This window comes from Diabrotica virgifera, chromosome 5, assembly GCF_917563875.1.
Source record: "Diabrotica virgifera virgifera chromosome 5, PGI_DIABVI_V3a".
NCBI classification, from domain to species: Eukaryota; Metazoa; Arthropoda; class Insecta; order Coleoptera; family Chrysomelidae; genus Diabrotica; species Diabrotica virgifera.
Window position 1 is genome coordinate 156,823,398 of NC_065447.1, and position 18,523 is coordinate 156,841,920.

Consider the following 18,523-nt stretch of genomic DNA (forward strand, 5'->3'; position numbering starts at 1 on the left):
GAAAATAGGAAGAAAAAAAAATAATAATGCAAAGTTTATACGAGGAGGACGAAAAAATCACTTAATACACTGTGAACTAACACTTTCTTGGTAGCTTCCGGTAAATCTTGCTCTTCTGTTGTTTGTTTTGCTGGATACTGTCATTTCTTTTGTTTCGTGATGGGTAGAGTCGTGAAGCTCGTACGCTGGTTTCAATCTGTCTATGGAAATTGTTGATTGTTTTCCATTTACCCGGACAACAAAAGTCTTGTCACCTCGCTTAACAACTGGAAAAGGCCCGTGGTTTTCTAAGCTGCTTTTGATTGTATCACGGCGGATGAAAACGTGAGAGGTGGTTTTCATGTCTTTGAAAATGAAGGTACTTTTGGATCCATGATGCGACGGTTGCGTAGGACGGAGGTTTTCGAAATGGTTTCGAAGCGTTTTTAAATAAATATGAGCATTGTCGTCGGTGTTTCTTTATGACGAAAACAATAGTTCACCTGGCAAACACAATGGTTCTCCTTACACGAGTTCGGCGGCTGAAGTACCTAAATCTTCTCTCCACGCTGCTCGTATGCCCAGTAACACTGAAGGTAGGCTTTCGGTCCATCGGATGTTTTCATGACATCGAATTGCTGCTTTTAACTGTCGATGAAACCTTTCTACCATACCATTTGCTTGCGGATGATAGGCGGTTGTCCTTAAATGGGTAGTTCCAGCTAATTTGCATATTGACTTGAAGAGATGCGATTCGAATTGTCGGCCTTGATCTGTTGTGATGCGTTTGGGAGAGCCGAAACGAGCTATTCAACCAGAAAAAATGTTCTGGCTACTGTGTCTGCTTCTTGATTAGGCATCAGGAAGGCTTCTGGCCAACGTGTGAAACGATCGACACATGTCAAACAGTATCTGTTTCCTTCTGAAACCGGCATCACTACAATGTCTATGTGGACATGTTCGAATCGGCTGGAAGGTGGTAGAAAACTTCCAGTAGGTGAACCAATGTGGCGCGATATTTTCGATTTTTGGCACTGTAGACACGCTCGAGTCCATTTGCTCACATCTGATTTAATGGATGACCAAACATATCGCTGTGTGATCATCTTAACAGAACTGTTGATTCCGGGATGTGCTAGGTTATGCATGGTGCGAAAAATTGCCATTCGAAGTGGTTTCGGTACAAATGGTCTGGCTATAGTTGTTGATATGTACAGTACAAACTCACGTTTTGTTCGGAAAAACGTATTATCTTCATTTGTAGTGATGTTTTCTCACTTAAAAAGGTTTGCAGTTCTGGATCAGTTTCTTGTGCGAAAGCTAAGTCAGTGATGTCGATATTTTTCTTGATGCTATCGACTCGAGATAGTGCGTCTGCCACAATATTTGTTAAACCAGAAATGTACTGAATGTTAGTGCAAAACTGTCCTATATAGTCTAAACATCTAAACTGTCTAGGACTACATTTATCTAGCTTCTGAGTAAAGGCGAAAGTGATTGGTTTCTGGTCTGTGTATATCGTTATGTCCTTGCCTTCGATCATATGTCTGAAGTGTTTTATGGTCAGATATATAGCTAATAGTTCTCTGTCCTATGCACTATATTTCTTTTCGCTAGGTGAGAATTTCTTAGAAAAGAAAGCTAAAGGTTTCATACCTGTATCCGTTTTTTGTTGTAGTACAGCTCCCGCACAAAAATCAGAAGCGTCACAAGTGATGGAGATATCAACATCGTTTACAGGGTGGCTCAGTAAAGCAGCGTTAGCTAAACTGTTTTTGCAGTCGTCAAAGGCTTGGATTCGCTGTGGTGTCCATTCGATTGGTGCTTTTTCTTTGACATTACCTTTTAGGGCATCATGTAGTGGTGCTTGTAGCTCAGCTGCATTGGGTATGAACCTTCGGTAGAAGTTTAACATACCTAGAAATCTGCGTAGGTCTTTCACTGTTTTTGGCTGAGTGAAATTTTGTCTACTTTTTCTTGTGGAGGTGTGAGTCCTCCGTCTGATACTGTGTATCCCAAAAAGGTAATCTCGTTTTTGCCGAATTGACACTTCGCTGGATTTATCACAACGCCAAACTGCTTGAGCCTTTTGAAAATCTCTTCCAAATGCGTCATATGCTGCTCTTCGGATTCTGATGCAATGAGAATGTCATCGATGTAGGCGTAGGCGAAGTCTAGACCACGTAAAATCTCGTCTATGAAACGCTGGAATGTCTGTCCTGCGTTTCGTAAACCAAAAGGCATATATAAGTATTCGTACAGCCCAAATGGTGTGGTAACGGCGGTTTTTGGTATGTCTTCGGTGGCTACTGGTATCTGGTTGTATGCTCTCACTAAATCTATTGTAGAGAAAATTGTCTTACCAGCTAGCGCCTGACCGAAATCTTCGATGTGCGGAATTGGATATCGATCTGGAACTGTTTTTGGTTGGGACGTCGATAATCTCCGCAGGATCTCCATTCCTCACCTTTCTTCGGGACCATGTGCAGTGGAGTAGACCAGTTGCTTTTCGATGCTCTTATGATGCCTAGTCGTAGAAATTTTCGAACTCTTTTTTAGCCCATTGCAGTTTGTCAGGTGCTAATCGTCGAGGCTTCGAAAAAACGGGTGGACCTGGTGTTGTATCGATGTGGTGCTTAGTTTGATGTTGAATGTCTTTCACGATACCGGCAGGTCGCGTGATTTCCGGAAATCGTAGCAGTAGTTCATGGTAACGCGACGCTTCCGCGATAGTCTTTACGCTGCCGTCGAAACACTCTTTAACGAGTCCCTTTGTTCGAAGGGTTGTCGTACTGTCTACTAAGCACTGGTTAGCAATGTCCACTAGGAGCGCGAAATAGGAAAGAAAATCAGCTCCGATAATGGGCTTTGAAATGTCCGCCACTACAAATCGCCACGTAAAATTACGCCGTAGTCCGATGTTTAATGTCAAGTTCACATAGCCGTACGTCGCGATTTTAGTGTCATTGGCCGCGTATAGTTCGTATGAAGTCTTTTCGCGTGCACCCCGTACATATTTCCGCGAGAAAACGCACAGATCGGCACCGGTGTCGATTAAAAACTGTTTCTTTGTATCATAGTCTGTTATGTAAAGGCGGCGAGACTTTGGGCTTAGATCGGATGCCGCGCTCATCGACTGCCCGCGACGTTTCCCTGCTGCTTGCACGGAGGAGAGCACTTTTGAGCTTGGTCACCAAAACGGTAGTGGTACCAACAAATGTCACTATTACGTTCCCTGCTGCAGCTCCTGTCTCTAGGATAAGGTCTGCCTCTTGAGTTGCTGCGGTTTCGACGGTATGTGTTAGCTTGTGCTTGAGCATTTGACAAGCTGGATAGCTGGATTTTCATTTCAGCTAATTCGGCTGTCATTTTCTCTATGGCACTTTCAAGAGCGTTAGAAGCTTCTGAAATTTGGGCCCTAGGAGCTATCGCTTCAGATATTGTGTCAGCTAGCTCGGCAACTGCGTCCAAACCAGCTTTAGCTTGAGTAGCTAGAATAGCCTGTGTAGACGCTGGCAGTCTACCTAACCACAGAGACCTTACAATATTGTCCGGTACCGTTGTGCCTGCTAAAGACTGTAAATGTCGTAAGAACTGCGAAGGTCTTCGATCGCCCAGTTCTTCATGCTCGAGTAGTCTTTTAATCTTTTGTTTCTGTGATGCACTAAGTCTCTTAATTAATTCTGATTTTAATTTTGCATACCTCTCTGTGGCTGGTGGTGAAACAATGATGTCCCTAACTTCTAATATGTAGGCTGTGTCTAAATTGGCAACTATATAGTTAAATTTGGTTGCGTCACTTTTTATATTTGCCAGTGTAAATTGGTTTTCTACTTGCAGGAACCATATTTCAGGATCGTTGGGCCAGAAAGGTGGGATTTTAACTGAAATCCTATCGACTGAAGCACTGGTGTTGGCACTGGTATTACCGTCCGTCATTTTCGATGTTCATTGTATATTATTAACCGGCAAAAATATATTATTAACACTAACTTTTTTTAAATTTTCGCGGCGGTTTAAAATACTCGCGGGGGTCACCAATATTCCGATGGGTGAGTTGCCGGAATTTAATTAAAAATGAATATAATAAAACAGACGGTAATTTTATTGTTGTAACGAAAATGTGTTTCCTTTAGGTCTCTCGGAGAGGGTCGAGTCGGTGTGTGTGTGTGAACCGTTCACGTGTTGTGTAGTGACTGGTGAAAAAACCACAAACGATAATAATGTTTGTGTTCCTTTTTCCCTGACCTGACCAGATGAGCAAATAAATCACTAGGTCTGGCGTCTAATTTTATTTACAGTTTTAAGAAAAACAATTTCGAATGCATAGTGAGTTGTTGACACAATAATTTTCTGATAAAGTACTTAATTAATGAGGGTGCAGTTTGTTGCACCGCACAGACGAAAAACAGATGTGACAGGGCAAAGCCATGCCTCTTAACAATTTTGTATTCGAATGACTAACGCTGTTTCGTTTTTGAGAAAAAATATTAAAATTAAAATTAGCAAAAATAGTAATTAAAGCGTATCGCTATATATATACTTGAAGTCTGTAGACCCAGTAGAAGCAGAGTTGTAGCGAATGAAAAGTAGGTTCTTCGTCAAATTAAAAATCGAATATTTCAATGTGAAATAACCAACAAACGGAGCCCTTTTCGGTGAAAATTCATTTCAACTTTTTTAAAGGGTTTATTTTTGTTATTTAAAAAAAGTTCTAGCATTAAAAGGAAGTGAGCTACGATGAAAATATTGTTGGTCACTTTTATTTTTCGGTAAAAATAATCGCTAAAATCATCCCCTAATTAGCATTATAAATAAATTTAATCATTACCACTTCACAAGTTACTTTGCTTCTGTATTTTCTATGTGATCTGTAAGTTTCATTGGTTGAAAGTGCTTATTTTTGAAAAGGCTGTAGTTAAAAGACTTCAACGAGTAACTAACCACGAGTTTAGGCAAATTTTGAACAGCCATAGCATAACCAACTTTTGTCTAAGGAGAAAACAAAAGATCAAAAATATTCAGTAAAGAAAAACGTATGTTTTATTAGTCTTTGAGATTTTTGGTATTACTAATAATTTTTAAGTAAATTTGAAAAAAAAATGATTTTTTTTTCAAAATTAAAAAAATGGTTTATTTTAAATTCATTTTTTTAATGAGCAATTTGAACCAATGAAACTTATAGATAATATAAACAATACATATTTAAAAATAGTTGAAAAACTGATAAGTTTGTACACACTTGAATGAATAAAGGAAAAAAAATTTAGTATGTCAAAGTATGTAAATAATTTATTTCTTTAGCTGAGCGCTTTCGACATAAACGTCATCATCGGAGCTAATGCTAAAATAAAAAAAGAGGTCTTGTAAAAAAAGAAGTACAAAACTCTTTTTTTACTTACGTCAAATTGTAAAAAAGTACCGCTACAACATTGAGGTGTTATCATCTGCATCTTGTGAATATAAATATGAAAGCATTTCTAACCAAAATTGATATTTATATTCACAATATGCAAATGATAACACCTCAGTGTTGAAGCGGTACTTTTTTTACAATTTGACGTAAGTAAAAAAAGAGTTTTGTACTTCTTTTTCTTACAAGACCTCTTTTTTTATTTTAGCATTAGCTCCGATGATGACGTTTATGTCGAAAGCGCTCAGCTAAAGAAATAAATTATTTACACACTTTGACATGCTTCATTTTTTATTTCCTTTAATACACATTTAAAGTAACTTGTGAAGCGGTAACGATTAATTTTATTTGGGAAGCTAATAAGGGGGTGATTTTCGAGATTTCGGGAGCGTAACTCACTTACTTTTAATGTTAAAAGTTTTTTTAAACAACTAAAATAAACCTTTTTTAAACAACAAGTAGTAATTAGTTTTCCCCGAGAAGTGTACCTTTTTTGGTTATTCCGCGTTGAAATATTCGATTTGGAATTTGACGAATAAGAACCTTAATTTCATTAGATCAAATTCTGCTTTTACTAAGTCTATAGTTTTTATGCGTACACCATTTTTTTCATTTTTTTATAAGCTAGATATATTCTTTTTTTAATTAATTTTTTCGCTAAAATACTTACTTTTTGAGTTATCTGCGAAAATCCGTCCAAAAACATTTTTTTTTGTTAAAAATTGACATATTCACTGGCAAATAACTCAAAAAGTATTAACTTAGTGAACAAACTCTATAAAACAAAAGTTTCTTAGAATTGGTCATTTTATCCAATTCCGGACTTATTTTGAACATATATTTTTTAACCCCCGAGAAAATATTTTCCCCCGTTTTTCCCATTTTTTGTAAAATTGAGGGGATGTAGAATTGTAAACTTTTTCTTATACATATAATAATAGACAATTTCAACTGCCTATTCCTAAATTTACATCCTTCCTTTATTTTTTTGGAGGTTTTCGTAAAATTTTGAGTTCCCTCATCGGGCTATTGTATTTATTGTGTCATTTAATTTTAAACAAAAACTAAATATATCAGAAACTTAGTCTGGTATACAAAATTTTTTCTCCCTCTTGTAAGAGATATTAGATGATAGTTTATAAAACCAAATAAAAGAGAAAATGTAATATAAATAGTTATCAAAATGATAAATCCGTCACACTCAATTGTGATAAAAATACATTTTTGTATACCTAATGTTAAAAATAAACCATGGAAAATTACATAGGAAGTTTGATTTGCTAGTCACCTTTCCTGCTTGGCCGATTTTTTAAAGTATGTTATTTTGCTATTTGTATTTAGGACACGAAAAAACAAATAATGTACATTTACATTAATTATATAGATACTGCGAAAATTTTATTTCGGGATAGGTTCAATATTCTGTATCTGTGATTATGCTGTAAAAGTTAACTCCACCTTACCTGTATCATAATATTATAGTTAGTAAAACTGTATGTCCTAATCTATAAAAACCATTTAATTACTAACTACTAATTTAATAACAAAGGTTACGTCTGATACAGCACATACAATTTTTTTGTTTGGACTGGCGCTATCTAAAATTACAGGAAATCAAAAAAGATTGATAATTCCAAAGAAAAAAAAACGGGTATAGACGTCGGTGTCATATTAAAAACTGTTATTTTATACAGTTTGGGATGCTGTAAAAAAATATGCTACAATTTAAAACATCGTGCAGCACATAAAAGTGGCTACAATGTGGCTATAGTCTGGTCTGTCTAGACCACTTTCACAGGTGTTCCTTGTTTCTTTTCTTTGATTTTTATTTGTACCCTGTTTCTAAACCCTATACTTCGGTATTTTGTTAGTACATTGAAATTTAACGAACCTCAAGCATTAGAGATATTTTCATGCTATAAAAAGAGATGTTGCTAAGGATTCGTCGCTTCGTGGAAGTTAGCAAAATTGATTCTATTTTGTTTTTCTTTATTAAAAATAGAATAAAGGAATTTAAAAAGGCTAATTAGTCCAGAGAAATAAGATTTTTCTCGTGACACATCCCCCTCCAGGCCGAAACCAAAATTTTTGAGTGGTATGGACATCTATATTAATAACCTTTATGTTTCCTGCAGCCGATTTTGATGATATACATAGCTATAAACAAATGAAGATCAAAAAATGGTAAATTTTCGCTTTTTTCGTCTATAACCAAAAAGTTAAGCATTTTAAACAAATTTGAGAGTAAGAAACTCAAAATCGTCTAAAAAATTTCAATATGGCGTTCACTGAATATGCATATCCTTATTGGTTGCTTAGAAAATTGTAAAATAAATCATAAATTTTGAGTTTTTATAAATATTCATAACTTATGTAAAAATTAACTTAGAAGAACCTTCTTATTACACTAATTACTGAGACTTGTGGTGCTTAAATAATATTTTAAATTTTAAAGCAATTGGTCAAATAGTTTAAAAGTTATTTAATTTGTTTATCCCAAATTCATTTTTTTTGCAACACTATAAGTCATAAAATTATGAGGTTACAGCAAGACTTCGGACAGTTTATGGAAGAAGAAAATTGATACTATTGACTTAATTAAAGAAAATGACAAAAAGTAATTTTAAACAGTGTAAAATTATTTTGCAAAAACACGTCGATTTTTTGCTTACTTATAAACAATCAACTTTTTAACCGGTATTCGTAGAAAAATTATTTTTTCAGATTTGGAAAGACTGAATTTTTATACACATTTAGAAAGAACAATAATTGTCCTTGGACAATTAGGGACGAAGTTAGCCCCCCTTTTTTTAATTCACATGTTTTTGCAAAATAATTTTGCAGTATTTAGAATTATTTTTTGTCATCTTTTTTTTTAATTAAATTAATAGTATAAATCTTCTTCTTTCATAAACTATCCAAAGTATTAGTGTAACTTCCCCATTTTATGACTTATAGCGTTGCAAAAAGAATTAATTTGGGAAAAACAAATTAAATAACTTTTAAACTATTTGACCAATTGCTTTGAGATTTAAAATATAATTAAGCACCACAAGTCTTAGCAATTCGTGTAATAAGAACGTTTTAAGTTAATTTTTACACAAGTTATGAATATTTATAAAAACTCAAAATTGATTATTTATTTTGCAATTTTCTAAGCAACCAATAAGGATAGACATATTCAGCGAACGCCATTATGAAGTTTTTTACACGATATATGAGTTTCTTACTCTTAAATTTGTTTAATGTACTTAACTTTTTTGTTATAGACGAAAAAAGCGAAAATTTAGGGTTTTTTGATCTTCATTTTTTGTTTATAACTATGTATATCATCAAAATCGGCTGCAGGAAACAAATAGGTTATTATTATTAGTCCAGAAAGCCACTGCGCATCCGCTAGGAAAAATATTCTAATTCGGATTTTTTGCACAATCTTACTCAAAAAGGACTCCTTTTAACAAATTTGCATGTTGCCAGGATCAAAAGGTGGTCAAAAATTTTTTAAACGTTTTTTTTTGTTTTTTTTCTAAAATTATTTTTTTGCATGGAAAAAAGTTTTTTTGGGTTCTTTGGATTATTCCAAATAGAAAAGGTCTTTAGTGACTTTTCTCTAAAAATGATAGTTTTTGACATATAAGCGATTAAAAATTGAAAAATTGCGAAATCGGCCATTTTTAACCCTCAAAAACTATGCGAAAGACTGAAAATTTGAACATTGCCAAGGAAGGTAGATATTCTTTAAACATCAATTGATGAAATTCCGAAGAGTTTTTTGCCATACAATATTTAAAACTACTTTGTTTTTTAATTGTTAATCAAGCGTGCGCGACACTATTTTCCACCGACAGTATGGTGCAAATGAAATGAATAAATTCGTTATTTCGTAAACCGGCGACTTTAAGGAAAAATCCCGAAACAGGTCAATTTTTATTTTTAAGTTATGATATTGTGGCATATATGGTATACTAGTGACGTCATCCGTCTGGGCGTGATGACGAAATCGATGATTTTTTTAAATAATAATAGGGGTCGTGTGGTAGCTCATTTGAAATGTTCTTCAATTCTCTATTCATTTATGTAAACATTTACATAATTATTTATACAGGGTGTCGTTCTACTTCTTTTTTGTCAAATAATTTAATTTAATAAAAAAATTTTGGACACCCTGTATAAATAATTATGCAAATGTTTATATTACTGAATAGAGAATTAAAGAACCTTTCAAATGAGCTAGCACACGACCCCTATTCGTATTTAAAAGAATCATCGATTACGTCATCACGTCCAGATGGATGATGTCACTAGTATATCATATATGCCACAATATCATAACTTAAAAATAAAAATCGACCTGTTTCGGGATTTTTCCTTAAAGTCACCGGTTTACGAAATAACGAATTTATTCCTTTCATTTGCACCATACTGTTGGTGGAAAATAGTGTCGCGCACGCTTGATTAGCAATTAAAAAACAAAGGAGTTTTGAATATTGTATTGGAAAAACTCTTCGGGATTTCATCAATCGATGTTTAGAGCATATCTACCTACCTTGGCAACATTCAAATTTTCAGTTTTTCACATAGTTTTTGAGGGTTAAAAATGTCCGATTTCGCAATTTTTTAATTTTTAATCGCTTATATGTCAAAAACTATCATTTTTGGAGAAAACTCACCAAAGATCTTTTCTATTTGGAATGATCCAAGAAACCTAAAAAAAAAACTTTTCCATGCAAAAAAAACAATTTTAGGGAAAAAACAAAAAAAAAAACGTTTAAAAAATTTTTGACCACCTTTTGGTCCTGGCGACATGCAAATTTGTTAAAAAGAGTCCTTTTTGAGTAAGATTGTGCAAAAAATCCGAATTAGAATATTTTTCCTAGCGGATGCGCAGTGGCTTTCTGGACTATATAGATGTCAATACTACTCAAAAAATTTGGTTTCGGCCTGGAGGGGGATGTGTCACCAACATGATTTTTTTTTCCTTATTTCTCTGAACTAAATCCTTATCCATAAAACGGAGCAACACTTTTTTGTGCCATTTAGTTATCTTGTTCGGGCAGCTATAATAACTTACATTTGAACGCTTCTGTCAATTCCGGACATAATATTTTGATTGCATGTATGGATTTCGGAAGGTATTGTTTTTCTATGCGGTATCTATTTCTGACTACCAATTTCTGGTTAATAGGCAGTTGTTATATCGACACCCCCATCGAACAAGGTTTTAACTCAAGTTACATCTATTTTCAGATTTCAATACAGGCGAATTCAGCAAAAAATGGCGCACACGTCAATATAAACGACATAGTTTAATTATCAATAGTTTGGCTAATACTCCATTGAAAAAAGTTGTATTTTAACTTACTTGTGCCATTTTAGCGTGAAAAAGGCAGTACCACTGGATACCCCCTATGTTATATATTTACTTTCTTTATACTTGACAATTAACAAGGTTTTTTATTGAGTTACAACTTGGTTGCACGTATGTTTAATTTATAAAGTAATCAAACATATGGTGTATCTCGTAAGTCAATTTACCGAAATGAAAATAAAAAAGTATTTACGGACTTTTTTTACTTTTTGGTATTTACAGTGGGCAAAATGAATACAGAATAATTTTTGCTACGTACTTCTATGTAGTGAAAAAGTTTATTATTAACGTTACACATGTATTTTTTGAAATAGCACATTCACACAACGGGGGTGATTCAATGCATGCCCTTATAGAAAAACGGAAAAACATTGAGTCGTGTATGCTCCAGATCAATGAATAACCATGATACGATGTGCCAAAGCATCAGGAAGCATTAATCCGTAACTGCAATAAATCAGAAGCAAATTCTAAATTTTAACCTAAATAAGGACACAGATGTTAATTTTGAAGTAGATATTAACAATAAAAGATTGAAGTAATGAAGTAAAATGGTCTAAAATTAAATATTTCCAGATACGCAATAAAAATGCGAAAAATTTGATATATTTTATAGCATGCTTTTTCCATAGTGATAGAATATTACTGTTATTGTAAAATTTATAATTTCCAATTATAATTGTGAAAATTGTGAGTTGATATTTTGTTTAAATATGCCATAAAAACTAATTTTCTTCTATGTATATTGCCAATAACACAAAACATACAACCTTTTAATAGTAAAACAGGAAAAATAATTAACACGGAGAGTGTAAAATGGTTGTTAGGCGAATTACAACCTTTTTCTACGAATAATCATGTTTAATCTCAAGGTTGTATCTCAATCAAACTCAAGATTTTCAATAGTTAATAAAATTACAAATCATACATCTCAAAGTAATCCCTTATTACGTTATAAATATCATATCGCATTAGTGTAAAAGTAGACTCTTTTACACTTTTTCGCTACAAATTTTTAAAAATTCATATTTTCGTTTTTCGCCTCTCCTGTAAAATCGCTAAAAATGAGTTACAACCTTGTTTGATGGGGGTTTCGATATCATGAATCCCACGTTTGTCTTCCCACGTGTTCATATACATATACGCTGGTGTTTGGCTTGACTTCTTCACTCTTAAGCACCGGAGTCTTCTTGATAACAAAAATGCTGGATTGCGTTTTCGGTTAGCTTTTAAACATCCAGCAGTGTAAGTTTACTATGTTAATAATTTTAAAAATTAAGACACGATATTATAGCAATTTTATAAACACATGATACTTATTGTTAAAATACGACCCAATAAGTTCTTCAGAACTTTCACATAATCTAACATAGTTGAGATCACGATCCTGATACATTTCTAAATTCAAAATTAAATACTCGTTTCTATCCTAAATTTACAATCAAGATGCAGTAGAAATAAACAAACCAAGACACGTTAAATGCTACTAGGAGCACTCAGTAATCATAATTTACAATGTATATATACATTGTAAATCCAAAATCATGATTTTCAAAGTTTATACATTGTAAATTATCATTTGGGAGTGCTCCTAGTAGCATTTAACGTGTCTTGGTTTGTTTATTTCTACTACATCTTGATTGTAAATTTAGTTATAGTAAATTCATAGAACTTAATCCCATACTTTAATTACTTATTTTTTAAATATTGTTTAAAAACAGATGCGCCTCTGAATTACATCAATTCATCAAGAAATAAATGTTCACAAGGTAAGCATACTGAATTACTATGTTGTATTATAAAGATCGCAGGGGGTTTTCACGATATAAAGGTAACCTTATACAATACATCAAATACTTCTGAAAGAGTATTAAGATATCTAAGTACTTATTCAAATATCCGTCCACTCAAAACATGCAAAAAATTGGGTAATATTATAATGGATTATAATATTTTAATACCTTATGTATAAGAGGTATTTCTATCATTCTTGCAAAATATATAGCCCAAGAAATATTAAACTCACATCCTTTGAACCCAAGTGTTGTGAGTTCGAGACCCAGCTGGGTAGGACATTTTTCTTTATACCCCATTCCACGAATATACGATCCTCTTGGATTATCGCGACAACGAATATTTTACTGTGCAAAATATGAAGAACGAAAGTAAATTGCAAATTATATTGTTGTTTACTGGAGTAATTATTAGAGCAAAATACTTTCGTACTTCTTATTTTGCACACTAAAATATTCATTGTCGCCATAATCCAAAACTGTCCGTATATTCGTGGAATACACGATATTAAAAATTTAATTAAATAATTTCTGTCCTTGTGAGATCGGTACTCACTTGAGGGGCCGGAAACGGTAGGATTCAATAAGCGTATCTTTGTACAGACAATGAAATCGACTTTACTAAATAACAAGACATTTACTCAACATACACACTACATATTACCTCTCTGAGCTAGTGATAACTATATTATGTATTTACGTGGCTAAAGGTTTCAAACCAAGGCCAAAAAACACAAGAAAACTAATAATGCTGTTATATTACGTATGCATGAGTCAAAATTAGGATTGCTGGAAGGAACTGTACGTCGAGATATTGAATAATAACTAGAAAACTAACAAAGCAACAAACGCAAAATTGATGTTTTCTCAATAAACTGAAGGGAAAAAAGCTCTTTACAAACTTGAGTTTGTAACTACCGCTACCTTTCACCTTCCATTCTAAAGGAATATATTTTAATCTAATAACCGCTTTAATGATCTACGTTAACTTTACAAGTGCTTTTTTAGTGAGGTGCTTTAATATTGTTCCAGTTATCAAGTCAAATCCAGGAGTTTCTATGATTTAAATTATTTGTTTAAGACTCCTTTTGGAGTTACTAAAGTTATCTTCGCATTACGGCTGTCTCAAGTAGAAACACTAAGTACCCCAGGCTGTGGGTGAAAAAACGTGATATAATTCAGGAATTTTTGAAACCTATTAGGTGTTGTAAAGGACGATGCCAGGAACAACTTACACTAAAATGTAACCAAAAATATTGTGCGCTTTTTTTATTGCGATTTTTATTTGTTAAATTTGCAATTTTTAAAGATTTTTGATTTTGCAGCTTAGGATATTGATTTTAGAGAAAAACTTTTTAACAGAAAGTTGTAGTATATTATTAAAAAAACTACAATTTGAGCTATGGTAAGTTTAATTTCGTTTATTGGTTATTGCAAAACAGCCTGCGAAATGTCCAAAATGGCCGTTTTTTACAATTGAATTATTTATTGTACAAATATTTTTTTTATTTTTTAAAGCTTTAAAATGAAGATCTTTCAATTCCAAACATAAAAAAAATTGTAAAGCCAGATTAACGAATTTGTTGCTTAGATATTATAAATTGTTTATCCCAAGAGGTCAAATGTCGAAGGCTATAACTTTTTGAAAAAAAAAATCGTAGAGAGTTGGTGAAACATCCAATCTCCTTCTAAAGAGTTATGTTTTCTTATTTTGATGTAAATAAATGCGTAAAACATTTTTAAACCGCTAATTTTTGGGTTTGAAAATAAGGGGTCAAATTTCGTTATAAACATTTAGAGCTGAAGCGGCCCTGTACTTCCTATAAGTTTTTAACTTACAGATTATTGTTGCTGAAGGCGAAGCGAAGATTTATAAAAAAATAAAAAATTTCTACGACCAACTGAAGCCAAGATAATTGTTTTTTTTTTTTCTTAAATCGTAGTGCCTTCATTTATAACAATTAAGAAACTATTGTAGTAAAGAAAAGAGAGACGTTCTCACAAACAATTTATTTTACAACTGACGACCGGTTTCGCTGTCTACAATATTCACAGCATCTTCAGGTCACGGTAAAAGTAAAATTAAATGCTACAAATAACAAAAAACCAGAGTTAGTTAAGTGGTCTGGTTGAAATCAAAAGGGTAATGATCAAGCCAATATTAAAGTATATATATTTATGCATACATATAAATACTAAAATGTACGTAAATATGGTTTAACAACCCTCACACTCACATACATGCAAGCATTCAAATGTAGTGGCAACTAAAGTATGTCAAGTATAAGTATAAAATGTACACTTACTTTCCGGTATAAGGGAAGAATATAGTAGTATTCAATATCATACTTTTTCTCTAAATTATGCTAAAGGGAGAGATGGTAGAGGGACAGATTTGATTGTAATGCACAAACAAAACGAAATAATTGGCAGGATCTTGAGGGGGTTAGTAAGGGAACACGGCATTAAACCGTGAAACCAAAAATTGTTAGTTATATATAAAGTGATGTTATTTTTAAATTTTTTTAATTAATAGTGTATATTTTTAATTTTATTGGGATTATTAGATGTTGTTCTGGATGTTCAAGAACTGATAGATGTAAGATTGGTTGTGCAATTTTCTTAAACCAGAATTGGTCAGTTGTGTATTAGTTGTGGTGCGATTGTGAAAAGTGTTTTAATTTTGATTTGTTGGAGACATTGAAATTAAACTGAACAATAGTAAATAGGTAAATTTTCTAAAATTTAAAAGTGTCAAACAATAAAATCATTAATAAATAATTCAGAATTAAATTCAAATGTGAAGGTAACTAACTGTACATGAAATTAAATTTATAGTAATATAAAGTTATGATGATTTGTGCAGCAATGAATGAGATTTTATGAGATATTACTAAAAAGTTAAAAGGCAAATATGAAAAAATAGATGAAAAAATGATTCATTTATGTTAATATCTGTTGAATGTAATAAATAGTTGAGTAGATTGAAAATTAATCTCAAAAAATCTTTGAAAAAGTTACCTGGTTGAGCTGAATTAGGTATATGGTTTTCTTTGTAAAGTTAAAAAAGGTTTTAAAATATTTTTTGTTTTAAAGTCGATAAAAATAACACATAACAGATTCTCGAACGCACACAAAGGACGTGGACACAACGGGAATTTGGGAATTTTTTGATGAGGAAAGCAAACTGTGTACATCTATTTAATACATCTTATTTCTTTTTGATTTTTAAGAATTGTAAAAACTCCTCTAATTTGGTTTTATTTACAAAGAAACTCAAATGTCACTGAGAGTGAGAGGTTAAGTCAATGGGTGCGTTCGGACGACCATAGCGGCTGGCTGTCAGCAGAAATCGGCTGAGTGGTTGTATCCAGCCGTGATAGGGAAAGCTTAGTAAATCTCTCAGCGGCTGGCTTCCAGCGGTGACGTCTGACAGCTACTGCTGGCTCAGCTGTCCAGCCGCTGTGGTCGTCCGAACGCACCCAATGTCAAATTCTTCTTCTGTTAGGATGTAGTAATAGTTGCAGGCCTTGTCAGTTTGCAATAAAATATATATTTTTTCCTTTTTGACAATATTGTTAATGAATAATATTGGCTAGATCTAATACAATTTTGTGCAACACTATGGTAGAAATCAATTTAAATTAACATATTTGGAAATGACTTTGGAAATGATATTTGGAATACAGATAATTAACAATACGGGGGGGGGGAGGTTGTATTCAATTGAGGAGCAAAAACTATGGTGTAATGTTTTGGTTTTAATACTTATTAAAATCAGATGGATTTATTTGAAAATCAAGTTAAATTGTGACCTGTATAACTGGAAATTAACTCCAAATAAATGTAAATGAATAATTTTTTTAAATTTTAAGCAAAATCTGTTGGTATCGTTTAACTGTCAAAAAATTTTAGTTTATAAAGTTGGTAGAGTGCTAAATCATCTGTTTTACAGCAGGAAATGAAGGGTGGGAGGGTGAGGAAAAACTCATTTAAAAATCGGTTGTTAGATTTTGTTCCTCCTTTGAAAAATTCCCCTAGACTGTGAGAACGTCTCTCTTTTCTTTACTACAATAGTATGGACTCGCACATGCAACCCATTCATTATTTGAATTAAGAAACTATTTTACAGTAATTGACTAAAGAAAAACTTATGTTATCTTAAAATAAAAATTATTATAAAATATAATTACATTTAATTATAAAAAATTATTTTTAAAATCGGTGCTCTTGCAAGCGGCCGAATTTTGCAAATCGCCCGGCACGCTTCAAATCCGCGCGCTCGGAAAATTTTTACATAAGTTGTATTAAATTTTGACAGAAAACAATTTAATAATATTACCATTATAATATACAGTCTATTTACCACTGTATTTGTTTTTCTTGATAAACTTTTATATGTGAGATCTCATTTCTGAAGAAATAATATTACAAAAATGATACATATATATGAAATATATAACTATATTTTTAATTTTTTCATTGTTATATAAATATAATAATAATAATGTTACTTCTTATTATACAATATAAAACTTTTTCTTCTTGTAGTGACTATCCATTTTGGATGTTGGCGACCATCATGGCAATCTGTACTTGCACACTAAATCGGTACTGCTGCTCTAAAAAGATTTCTAGTTGTTGTGTTGAACGACGTACGTAAATTTTCTAGCAAAGTAATGCTTCGCCTTCCTCGTTCTCAGTTTCCTTCTACTTTTCCCTGCAAGATTAGCTGCAGCAGTTCACATATTTCGCTGTTCCTCATGATGTGACCGAGGTATTCGATTCTGGCTGTTTTTGTTAGGGTTAACAGCTCTTATTCTTTTTAAATTCTCAACAAAACACCCTGATTAGTAACGTGGTCGCTATAAGAGATCTTCAGGATTCGATGATAAAGTCACATTTCAAAAGCCTCAATTTTCTTGTAGAAGGCGTCTGTGAGAGTCCACAACTCAACTCCATACAACAGTATATGAAATATATTATAACATCGTAATAACCTGATTTTTGTGGGTATTGATAAATCATAACATAATGAATAACTAAGCCATTTTTTTAAATGCAGATGTTGCTTTCTCTATGCTACTTTTCATTTTTCTTTGGAATAGTCCCAAATTGCCATGATGGTCGCCAACATCCAAAATGGATAGTCACTACAAGAAGAAAAAGTTTAATATTGTATAATAAGAAGTAACATTATTATTATTATATTTATATAACAATGAAAAAATTAAAAATATTTATATATTTCATATATATATGTATCATTTTTGTAATATTATTTCTTCAGAAATGAGATTTCATATATAAAAGTTTATCAAGAAAAACAAATACAGTGGTAAATAGACTGTATATTATAATTGTAATATTATTAAATTGTTTTCTGTCAATATTTAATACAAGTTACGTAAAAATTTTCCGAGCGCTCAGATTTGAAGCGAGCCGGGCGATTTGCAAAATTCGGCCGCTCGCAAAAGCACCGATTTTAAAAATAACTTTTAATAATTAAATGTAATTATATTTTATAATAATTCTTATTTTAAGATAATATAAGTCTTTCTTTAGTCAATGATTGTAAAGTAATTTCTTAATTGTTATAAATAAAGGCACTACGATTTAAGAAAAAAAAAACAATTATCTCGGCTTCAGTTGGTTGCAGAAAATTTTTATTTTTTTATGAATCTTCGTATCGTCTTCAGCAACAATAATCTGTAAGTTAGAAACTCATCGGATGTACAGGGCCGCTTCAGCTCTAAATGTTTATAACGAAATTTGCCCCTTTATTTCTAAACCCAAAAATTATCTCGGCTTCATATCTTCAGGATTCGACGATAAAGTCACATTTCACAAGCCTCAATTTTCTTGTAGGAGGCGTCTGTGAGAGTCCACAACTCAACTCCATACAACAGTATATGAAATATATTATAACATCGTAATAACCTGATTTTTGTGGGTATTGATAAATCATAA

At 32.5% G+C, this 18,523-nt stretch overlaps 1 protein-coding gene across 1 annotated transcript; it reads right to left on the minus strand.

The window, feature by feature from the left end:
* Window positions 1-3,108: 3,108 nt before the first annotated feature.
* LOC126885507 (uncharacterized) lies at window positions 3,109-3,918 on the minus strand. The gene has a single exon (XM_050652088.1). It carries the CDS (start codon window positions 3,916-3,918, stop codon window positions 3,109-3,111), a length of 810 nt encoding a protein of 269 aa, XP_050508045.1.
* Window positions 3,919-18,523: the final 14,605 nt, after the last annotated feature.

Coding starts and splice junctions, on each gene's coding strand:
- LOC126885507 (XM_050652088.1), bottom strand. CDS start 3,918: ATGACGGACGGTAATACCAGTGCCAACACCAGTGCTTCAGTCGATAGG.